At 43.2% G+C, this 11,545-nt stretch overlaps 1 protein-coding gene across 1 annotated transcript in view; it reads left to right on the top strand.

Moving 5' to 3' along the window:
• PTPRG (protein tyrosine phosphatase receptor type G) overlaps positions 1–11,545 on the top strand; it is a 413,949-nt gene that overhangs the window by 312,055 nt on the left and 90,349 nt on the right. Inside the window, 1 exon segment of the mRNA XM_035903838.1 lies at positions 3,730–3,922. Coding sequence (XP_035759731.1) covers positions 3,730–3,922 — 193 coding nt within the window.

The raw sequence follows: 11,545 nt of genomic DNA, 5'->3' as shown, positions 1-11,545 counted from the left end.
CCCAGCGCGCTCTCTTGCCGTGCTGGGCACATCGCGCGTTCATGCAGCCCACGGTTCTGGCTGAAGCGTGGGACTCTCTGCACATGGTCCCAGTTGAATCGGACCCTTTGTTTTTTTCAGGCTATTTCTCTGATTGTCGAGATCATTTTGAATTCTGCCCTTGCCTGCAGGATACTTGCAATCCCCTTGTAGCTTTTCACTACATCAATAAGTTTACTGTTTATTATTTGGTGGCTGCAAGGCCTGGCCCACGCTCAGTTTTGTACCCTGTATACACATCAGGTGGGTCATGACTTCATCTTTTCTTTTTCTTTCTTTAACAAGTGCAAATAAACTGGTAAATACCAGTTATGGCCATCGTTATAATGGTATAAAGGTACTTTATCCTGGCAGAGCTTCTTTCCTGCACTGTACAATAGTAACTGTGCCAAGTCAAGCCTTTAAAATTTGGCCTTGTGCTGCTTTATGCATGCGTGTGTGGTTGAAGGGCTGGGAATTCTGTGTGTAGACAGACTTTCATTGATACTACAACACATGTGGAATAAATAATACTATTCTTCCCCTTGGCAGCTCTAGATGGGTGTATTTTAAGAGCCCGCCACCCTGCCATTGCTATGATTATTATTTGTTCCTCTTAACAGAAACAGGGCAACATAATCCATTGCCATAGTTTAACCTTCTTTATCACAAACCCCATGAAGCTGTCTGTAATCCCAGAGGAGGAAAGTGATATTGTTTAAGCTTTGTTGCTGTTCCAATTAAATCCTTGCTTTTGTGCAAAATACCTTGCTGTAAAAAGGACAGTACTGAAGTGGTCCATTTGTGGAGGCTTCTCTATTTTATTCTCAGTGCTCCATCATCGTCATCTTTCCCGATAATTAGAGAACAAAACAGGACAAGCTGTGTCACCCTGCAGATGCATTGTAAAGCTAAGTGCATTCAATGACCCAAAGCATGGCATTATCTCTCATAATGCATACCTCAGAGTATCTCATTGTGCTTATAACGGTTTCAGTATTTTTAATTGCCATTTGTATATCCAGTCCTTAGAAAACTGTGCACATCAGGCTTTAATGGTATGTAATTACATGACTCTGAGTTTTAGATCAGGTTTCCCTGCATCTACAATGGTATCATAACAGCTTTTCATTTCTTCTTCTGAATGGGAGCTCTTGTACTCCTTGAAGAGTATGAATGTAGCTCCTTGACTGCAGGTCTTTTTTTTTTTTTTTTTTTTTCCTGGCTATAGATAAATTAATTTCTCATTTGTGGGAGATAATATTTTTATAAGTAAAAACGAAGTTGAAATGAGTTATATATACTTCAACACATAAAAAGGGGAAGGTTAAAAATCATATTTGAAATGGCAGTTGTTAAAATGCAATTATACCTCCCCAAGGTAGCATGGCAGAAGAAAATATTTTAAAAGTTCTCTCTGAAAGTTTAAAAATTCAATTAATGTCATGGAAGTATAAGCCTAGAGACTTGACTTCAGAGAAGCAGTTGCTACCCAAGTTCTTGAGCTTTTATAAAGTAACCTTAAGCCCTGTTAGCTGGCTTCATCAAAACCGCTTCCAGTGCATGAAGTGCAAAAGATACCTAAATATTCACAAGAGCTTTGATCTGTGCTTTCCTAGAAGGGCATAGCAGTATCATCTGTTGGGTTTTTTTCTTAAGACAAAAGCCTAAGATAATAGTCCCTTTATCCCTTTTTTAACCCATCTGTCAATGCTTCTGAAGGGCTCCTGCTAATAATTAGGAAATGGTTTTCAAGATTTTTCAAGATGTTCCTCTGAAGAATCAGAGAGAGAATTGCAGTTGAGAACTGGGGAATAGGGCATTCATCTACGATGCAAAAAACTTACAGTCCAAATCCCACCGTCAGTGCCTGCAAGACTGGAAGCCGCACCTGAGCTCCTTGCCTGTGGTGGGAACTGGTCACTGGCTGTCACCCCTCCCTGCTGGTCACTGCTGCCCCCCTGCCTCAGTTTCCCTGCTTGTACACTAAAAGTAGTTGTGATCAGGGGAAAGCTACTGCCAAAAATGTACAAGCCCGAGTTGTGCTCTTATCTTGGAGGTGATTGGCTGTAGCAGGACTTGGTTCCCTTGGTTTTGTGTTTTAGTGCAGAGCTGCCAAACTCAGGACCAGAGCGGCATGGTCCATCCTTTCTGCCTCCCGCCATCCATGCGCTGCTCCCAGTGATAACATTCCTATGCACATCTCCATTAGCCGCCTCAACGCACCACCCGCTCCAAGGGGACTTACTTTTGAAACAAAATGTGTAAAAATTGACTCTCTCCTGCCCTGGGGGTCAGAGAAATTTTACGTATTTAAGCCTAATAACCAGGACTGTCGAGCCCAGCAGACTGGGTGAGCTGGACAGCAACAGCAAATGGGGGTTCAGATTACTGGTTTGGAAGGAAATCAAATAACGGTAGTGAGCGCCTCTCGGTTCAGTGGAGGATGCCTAACTGCTTTGTTACACCTTCCTTTGATTATTTTTATCAGTACTATCAACTGAGGCTACAATGATAACTTTTCCCAGTTGCGAGTTTCAGGACTCTCACACACTTCTCCAAAGCTTTTAGAGCAGATGATCTTAATGAAAAGGGTGTAGCTTTCAAAGTGACATGTCATTAAGCTATGAGTGTAATTCAAGCCCCTTTTTAAAGTCTTGGGACAGATTCTGTACTCCCCAAATCCATACTATCGATACACGTAATTGATGTTGATGTAAACAATATCAGGACTGAATCCTTCTCTGCTCTGTCTTGCTCAGTCCTTCCAGCAGCAACATAACTAATTCTAATTCTTGACCTGAATGATAACAAGCTATTAGTAAACGCTGTACTGACCTTGATAGCTGTGAGAAAAAATATTAGCTGAAAATATTTTCACCTTAGTTGGCTAGAAATTTCTTTCTAAGAAATACTAAGATATGAAGTAACAGAAAAGTTTTCCAATTACAGTTCTTTCTTAGAAGTTAATACATTTTATTAAAAATAGCTCAGATCTGAATCCAACAGAGGAAACTTATTCCCTGAGGAGCATATGCTAACTGTGCCTAAATACATTTATTCTGTGTTACTTTTTTTCTCGCCCTGTAGCTAGGTATCTGAGGGAACAGTGGTTGGTAGGGAGGTCAGGGCGCTTGGAGCAGGTAGTCCTGAGATTGCTCCACTCTGCTACTGACCTCCTCCTGGACAAGGCAGCGGACGGGCTTGGGTGTCTGTCCCGTGAAGGTGTGACGACCACAGCGACCTCCCTGCGGACGTGCTTGCAGAGCTGTCCGTGGAGCTTAGCCTGGCACCTACGGTAGCGCTGCCCTGTCCGGGAGAAGGCTCTCGGGGTGGAATGACCTGGAAGCACTTCTTGACGCGATACTGCAAAACAAAACAGTGCCAGGGGTGAGGAGGGTTTGGTGTGGCTGTGTCACACGTGAAATCCTTCCAGACAAGGGGTCTAAGGGCAAATGTTTCCTTGCCCATGACAGATGTCCACAGGTTGCTGGAAGGCCTTCTCCTTTGTTGGGCAGGATAAGCCCTGTGCTGAGATAAGACAGTTGGCAGTGATTTCAGTGGGCAGCCTGACTTCCCATGTGGTTTATCAGTCTTGGCATCAACATTTTACTTCCTGCCATTTTACTTTCTTATCAGCCACCCGGATTTCACCACATTGTTTTCCTAATTAATGTCCTTTCTCTCCCCTGCCATGATGGCTGTGATCAGCTGGAGGCGTTCTACTCCATATTCACCACTGAACAGCAAGACCATGTCAAGTCCGTGGAGTACCTGAGGAATAACTTCCGACCACAGCAAAACCTGAACAACAGGAAGGTGTCTAAGTCTGCTGTGAAGGATGCTTGGAGCCAAGATGTGACAGACCTCTTGGACAATCCACTTGGCACGGAAGCTTCCAAAGGTAGATGACACTTACAGATTTTGCACTTGACTGTTAGGAGAATTTGTTTTGTCTACTTTGTCATCAAATGGTGTCAAGGATAGCTGTGCACTACCAGAGAAATAATACAGTGTACGCAGGCATTCCATGTTAGTATGCGTCAACAGATTAGCAAATCCTGGGTGGGCCTGCAATTACCTATGAAACTCTCGGTCACAGGGTGCCATGGCAATAAAGCCTCAGAACATGTGAGTCTCAAACTGGAGATGTCCCTATTTCTGCCAACTGGCAGTAGTGCCTTAGAGATGCCTGACAAAAGGGAAACATGAAGGGACGAGGTCAGAGGTAAAATTTCGGCCCCATTAGCACTGACTCATTGGGTGTTTGAATGGGAATAGAGTATCCAGATGTGGTTATGGGCTTCATTTTTACAGTAACGAGACTTTTGAAGAACCATCGACCTTTTAATTCAACATTTGTATCAATATGTTGGTAATAGTGACGGGGGAAAAAAACCTCTTCCTTATAGGCAGGTGATTTTCTAATGTCTTGCTGAAGTGTTTCATGTGCCTTTTTGTAGAGCAGCTGGCGCTTGCTTCTGTCAGGCACTGGATAATGAGCTGGATGGGGGGGGTGAGAGGGAGGTTGGAGTCATTGCGTTGGCACAGACAGCCCCGGCTAGAGGAGTGCATCGAAAATTCTGAGAGAAATGCGTAATGGATAAAATGAGACTAGAAATAAATATCATTTACTACCTTTATTTGCCTTTATTTTATTGAATGGTGTTATTTATAGGTAGGGAGAATGACATGTACTACCCAGTCTTCAGTCTCGAGAAGTGCTTGGTGCTTAACCGGTTCTGGGTAGAGGTAAAGAAGAGGGGAGCAGTTTGCCAGAAGGAAACAGCTAAGCAGATTTACAAGCTTCCCTTTCGTACCTGGCATTTTCACCTGGCCAGGCACAGAAAGCGTAGTTTTTAGGGGACGTGAATCATGAAAACAGCTGCGTTCAGCAACCTCACCCTCCCAGGAGAGTGCTGGAAGAGTATATTTCTCAGGGCTCATTATTCTGTGAGCGTGCTTATTTATATATATATAATCTACACGTACACAAACCTCACGTACGTTAAAGGCAGCCTTGGGACAGAGAATTTACATCAGAAGTGAGGAGGAGATCTTGGGAATGAAGAAACCCTGCTACGCTCTGATGCTCTGGCCTGCAGTTTTCAATCAGTGTTTTAACAGCAACATGTGTCAATATTTATTTCTTCAGTTATATCCTGTGTACATATTACTTACCCAGAACAGTGATGAAAGTTAATAGGTTACATTATGTTAAAAGTGACAAAACTGACTAGTTTTTATTTTGAGTGCAGCCAAGGTACCTCTGGTACATTTGGTATAATATTCAAGGAGATTTTACTGCTTTGGCCACATGCCTGCATATTCCTTGCCTCACTGGATAGTTTGTAAGATTATAAAAATGCTTTAGGTGATTTTCACCCCCATAGAAAAGAGCTGAAACCCACAATTTTGACAGAGCATTGCAGACACTAAGATCTGTAGTTAATGGGCTGATCTTGACGTTTGTTGGAGGTGTTGATATCGAAGGAGCACTTGAGTTACTGGGAAGATTCACATTGACTTAGATCTTTAAGAACTCTAAGGCCCAGATTCAACCAAGCGCACATGGCTTAGTTAGCGTGATGTGAGCCAGTCTACAGCAGCATGGGAGCTGCACAAACATTAGTCCATGTTTACATAGCTTGTTGCCTGAGTGCTTGACACCTTACGTGCTTGGGGACTGGTTTCCTGAGCAGGTTCTCTCTGGGTCCTCTCCCATCATGTCCAGGTACCGTGATGCTCTGCACTCATGCCTGCCTGGGAATTTGAGCTTCCAACATGCTCAAGGGAGACCCTCGGGTGGGGGGCATGCATTCCCCCATTTCCCGTGATCTGACAGCACTCAGCGTGCCGTCTAATGGCAGGGATGATGCTAGAGTCGGTGATTTTTTTTTTTGTTGAGCTTTTGCTATAGGAGGCTAATGGCTGGGCAGCCAGTCTTTTTGTACCGGCTCTGTCAGCTTGTCACTTTTTGGGTTGTGTGCACACCAGGGGACACTGAAAATAGGTACATTTTTTTCATGAACTTAAAAATAAATAGGTTGCTGCAATGTTGCTAACACAAAATGGATTGTAGTGTATCCTCCAAAGGTTACAGGGATGAGTTATAGCCGTTCCAGAGATATAACAACGTGGATGTTTCTGGCCCCTTCTTTGACAAAGGTGAACAGTGATGATGTGCCTGGTCCACTGCACATTCTGAACTACTGACATATAAATAAAATGAGTTGAAGTCATAATACTTGAGTGAAAGCAAAACCTATTGTTTATTCAGCTAGTAAATACAGTACCTCTTTATATAGTGTCATTCATGCAAAAGTACTGAGAAGCCGAGTGCACGGAGCACTTCTCAGCCAGACAGTCTAGCATACAAATATAAGAGCGTAGGGTTAGCATAACAAATTTATTTTATGCAGATTCTTCTGCACACCTCATGGTTGCATCTCAATGCTTTCCACGTTGCATTAAGCAATGTGACCAAAGGCTGTCACACGTTGGCTGCTGTCTTCCCTCCCCATGCTTAGATTTGTGTGTTGTAGAAAAAGGCAAGGTCACAAGAACGTGTCTTTTACTTGCTGCAAGGTGATATGGTTTGTGATGGTCTTCAGCTCTGGAGGGGAAGTTTGGATTTGTTTGTCGGTGTGAATTTTTGCAATTTGTTTCCTCTGTCACACTCTATTAAGTCTGTGGGCAGTATTGCTAATCTAGAAAACAGTGTAGCATTCGTTATGTAAGCCTTCCTTATTTTGGAGGAAAATGTGCCCAGAACAATTTGCATAATGTTCAGAATAATTTTCAGAATTCCCTGGTGAATAGGGAATTTCAGATCAGCACAAAGCAATGCGGCTCTGCAGTTGTCCATTGACAAACCTGCTATCCTAAACAGTTTGGCACCGAACAGGAACGTCTTTTCTCCCAGCTATCAAAGCTATCTCAGGTCACAGAACCATGGCCAGTAGCGTAACCTGCAGATACACTGGAGGAAAACTATTTCTCACTTTATGCCAGTCCTCTGAGCATTTCCTTAGCAAAGCCCTGTAAGTGGTGGCATTTGGTAAATAAAATGTCTTCTGGGAAAGGCTATTTTAGGTCAACCAAAACTGTCAGTACATTTGGATCCAGTTTGTTAGCCAATATGCATGCTACCAGCCTTTTGTTTTGCAGTTACTCTTCTCTCCCTCCTCTTTTTTAATTTTTAAGAGGCAATGAAGGGAGGTGCGGTCTTTTCAGTCATCAGAATACAAGATGGTGAGAATATTTTAGCTGATTTGAAATAGTGTAGAGGGCTAATTTTTCACTTGGGAGTGAAAACTCCAGTTCTCCTTTTGTGTTAGTATTTAGCAAGAAGCGTTTTCTTTGGTTCCATTATCTCATTCCTTCCTCCCGTTGGCAAAAGCTGATTTAAAATAGTTCTCCTGAGGACTGCTCGTATGTCTGCAATAAAAGCATATGCGTAAGACCTTTGCTGAATCAGAGCCCATGAGCTGAGCTTAATTCTGAAGTTGACCCTGGAGCTGTTTCAAGAAACCGTACAGATCATCTTTAAATATCTGATTTCTGAAGTACACCATTCAGGACGAATACTGCTCAGCTATGTAATTGTAGCAACTGGTGGATTAGTAATAAACCATCATACAACAATATTCTTTAAGAAAATGGCACTTTCAGAGATTCAAGATACACAGTGGATCGTGCTGTTAAATAGTGCAGATCATCAGGCCTGTAAAGTTTAACAAGAGGGCTCACCAGTGTTACAGTACCGATTTATATAAAGTTTTCCAAAGTTAGAGGTTTTCTGTACAGACATTAAACGGGAATGTATCAGTAAAATATTCATCAGATACTGCAAGTATCAGAGACAGTGTTTGATTTTCTTGCACACGACCATCGCCATTGAAGTTGCTTCCTTTCTTCTCTGGCCTGGCCTCTGTGGCTCAGGACTGTGTTGCTCTGTCACATCACATACTCCATTCCTGTCTTTTCAAGCAGCTTTGCCAGAGGGATTCCTAATTATTTATCAGTTTAATAGTGTGCATTGTTCTTCAGGGATAAATAGGCAGAATTCTTAATAAAAGTCCATCCAGTTCAAGGACCTAACTCTGCATGTTCCTTACTGCTTTCACATGTTGCCCCATCAAGCAGAGATGTATTTACAAAACATTGCCTGCTTCGGTAAAGGTGTAGGCACTGAAGCTCAGGAGGAAAAGGTGTTTCATTTCCTTGGTTTAGGTTGTACCCCATGTGCAACACTATTTGCCCATTTTATTTTGCTGCTGATTAGGAGCATCAAATGTTGTTTCTTTCTCTTTATGTTTTTTAATGCTGAAAAAAAACCCTTTAACCTTTCTGTCTCATTAAACGTGCTGCAAGCCTCACAACACTTAAACAAGCATCCCATGTGAGGGGCTCTTGACATCAGAGTTTTCTTTCACAGATGCCTGATTACTTCCCCAAAGGTGTCTGATTACTCTTTGCTGGAGTCTCAAATGATGCTGTTTCCCATCAGTGGGAATTCGCCTTAGAGTACCATCTTTAATTATGATCCTAGACTAAGTTAAATAATGAGCAGTCATAAATTCACTCTAGTAAAACTTACTTAGCTTTGGACTCTAAATTAACAGCTGGGACATTTCTCTAGTAGTGTGCAGGCTATCATTTTCCTTACTGCTCTTTGTAAGCGGTAGTGATGCACAGTTTGGGAGTCCTTGTAACTTAATGCCACTAAAACGTGGATAGAAGAGATTGGGATTTTCCCTCCCGCATGCTTTGCACTGGAGGCATGGCTTCAGCTATCAACAGCTAGGTACAGCACTGCTCAAGCAAAGCAGTTTACTTCATATTCACTATTTCACGGCTCCTGGCATCAGAAGTGAAACGAAGACTTCCTACAAAGGAAGGCATTGCCTTTTCTGTGTGGCATGGCATCCTTGCGTTGGAGGGCATCTCCACTGCAGCATCACTGGGTTCTGGAGATGCAGGGCAGTGACATCATCATTTTGAGGCAGATAGTTTACAGCATTGGCAGCAGTGTTTCTGAATAAGAACCAGTTATTTGTCTCATTTATAGCCTCCATTATTACTCCCAGTAATTTGTTCTTGCTTTCTAAATGCCCATGCTTTATGAGAACTCTCTCAAAACAACAACTTTGTAGTCTCTTCATGCCCTCGGGTTCTCTCTGGGAGGCCAAAAAGGATGTTAGGCAGAAAATTTCTAGTCTCACAGAACGTCATTTATATATTTTAGTCAAAACCTAAATGACCACAAAACACTGTATAGCAATAAGTGCAATCTATCCAAAACAACATTGTAAATATAAATTTACAATGATAGATTATTGGCATCTTAACTTGGAATTGCTAAAGGAAAATTATAACTCTTTACCTTCTTCAAGTATCTTAGGGAAAATGAAAATAAGTAAGAACCTTTTTTAGTTAATTTACTCTATGTTTACCATGACAGTTGATTGTTCTTGTCCTTTAGAAGAATCTGTTTTACAGGTTGATTTCTTGATAGATTAACAACTCCTTCCCGGTTTCCTTGGATAACTGGACTTTTCCTACTTTCCTTTTTGATTTCATTACGTGATGAAGATTGTCTTTTCCTGATTCCATTCCCCTTTAATCAGGTCAGTGCCCTACTACTGTGTGCTGGTGCCAATGAATCTATGTATCATTATTAGGATTTCTGCTGGCGCGGCAGACCGGCTCGGTGCAAGAGGTTGCACTTGAGGGTGGTAACACCGTGCTGCTAATTGCTTGCCCTGCATCTTCTTTGTACCATAGACCTGCCCGGCTGCCACTATGCCTCAGTGCTCCAAGTAAATGTACTCACCTATTGCTGCCAGAGTCTCTTTTGACGTGCACCTCGAGTACCTGCTGTCATCACATTTTAGGTGGAAATTAGTGTACTCCTTCTGCATATCTCATCTCTTCCACCTCGGCCGTGTCTCGCTCTGCGATGCTGGGGCCTCGCGTATGCAGTTGTCTTGGAGCACGTCACGCAAAAGCAGGAAAGGACAGGCTGGTGCCTTCCAAAGTTTCAGATCAGTCAGGTGGAAGGCAAAGCATTTCAGGAAAAAACCCAACGCATTTTGAGGGGGAATCAGGTACAAACAGAATTGGTACCTATTCCTGACATAGGTCTCACGCTTCCCCTCGCGGTAGCTGTGTTCTGCAGGCTTCTGTTTTCACCTATAGTAACTTCCATGTGGTTGTAATGTGAGCAGTGCATGTGTCTGTGCCTGAGCGTAGTGGACAGCTTACCAGTAAATTTATTAATAAATAATTAAGTAACTGTTTGCACTTGTTTAGACATTGTAAAGGGCCCAAACCAAAAGAGCAAGAGGAATTCATTGTGAAAGTTTAGGTATGGTTTGGGTTCACAGCTGCCACTAAAGCTGGAAGAGCTGAGTACTTGTAAAGGAACTTGATGATTTATTCCATTTGCACCTGCAGTGAATTCCGTTCTGCACTGCCTACCTGCCGACCCAGCTGTTTGGCCCACAGAAGTACTGATTTTCATTTCAGTCTTGACAGTACTTTGGACCACAAGTGCCTGCAGCTCATCCCTTGTGTTGGAAGAAGCCCCCAGAAGCTCTGAATGGGAAGCTGCTTCCCTGGACTGGTTTTGGGCATCCCTCAGGCACGTAGTGGGATGCTCTACCTGCCCTGATGGCTTGTTCTTCCTGTGCTCCCTGGTCCAAGCAACCCTCACCAGGACATCGGAAAGGGCAGCTTGGCTCACATGGCAAATACACGTCGGGAATCCTCCATTCTGCCCCTGTTGATACAGCACATGCCACTGAATGTGATCACATGTGTTGCATCGGACGCACTGTGTGAATAAGGACACAGGTGTACCTTTTAAACACAAACCACCCTCTGTGTGTGCAATATAAACATCAAACTTGAGGGGCAGATCCTTGTCGGACATCAGTTTAGCCCAGCATGGCATCTGACAGAGGAAAGTTGATCTGCACCCACGGAGAATTCACGCCACAGCTGTAGAAACGGTGTTTGTGAAATATATGAAATATTTGGGCTCAAACACAACGTAGTAAAACACGCAGTCCATGCCTTTCAGTAAAACAGGGTCTGTTGCTGTGATGCCATGGAAACTCAAATGCTACAAAGAAAACCATACGGGAATGAATCCAAATGCTGGCTGTGCGTTCACCTCGGGAGAAGGGCAAGGCAGCAGAGGGGCAAACCCCCGCCTGCCCAGAGCCCCTCGGCTGGAAGTGGCCCCCCGCGTGCCGGCTCGCTCAGCAGGATATTTTGCTGGGCTCATAAAACAAGCGTGGGGTTTGCCGATGTCCCTCACACCTTAAGAAACAACCCTGTCTATTTGAAGAATAGTGAAAGGTAAGAGCAGGGAAGATAAATAGTCTGTCTCCTAGCTACATTCTGCCTGTGGATTGAAGTAGATCAACACAAATATTTGTGTGTACAGCATGCTCTGGAGCCTGCAAATGCCTGCTGGCAAAGTGCAGGCAAAGGTAAAGGAAAAATGTGTGCTTCT

Source organism: Egretta garzetta, unplaced genomic scaffold (genome assembly GCF_000687185.1).
Source record: "Egretta garzetta isolate BGI_Z169 unplaced genomic scaffold, ASM68718v1 scaffold91, whole genome shotgun sequence".
Lineage (NCBI taxonomy): Eukaryota > Metazoa > Chordata > Aves > Pelecaniformes > Ardeidae > Egretta > Egretta garzetta.
Note: the sequence above shows the minus strand (reverse complement) of the source record. Positions and strands in the feature narration are given on the sequence as shown.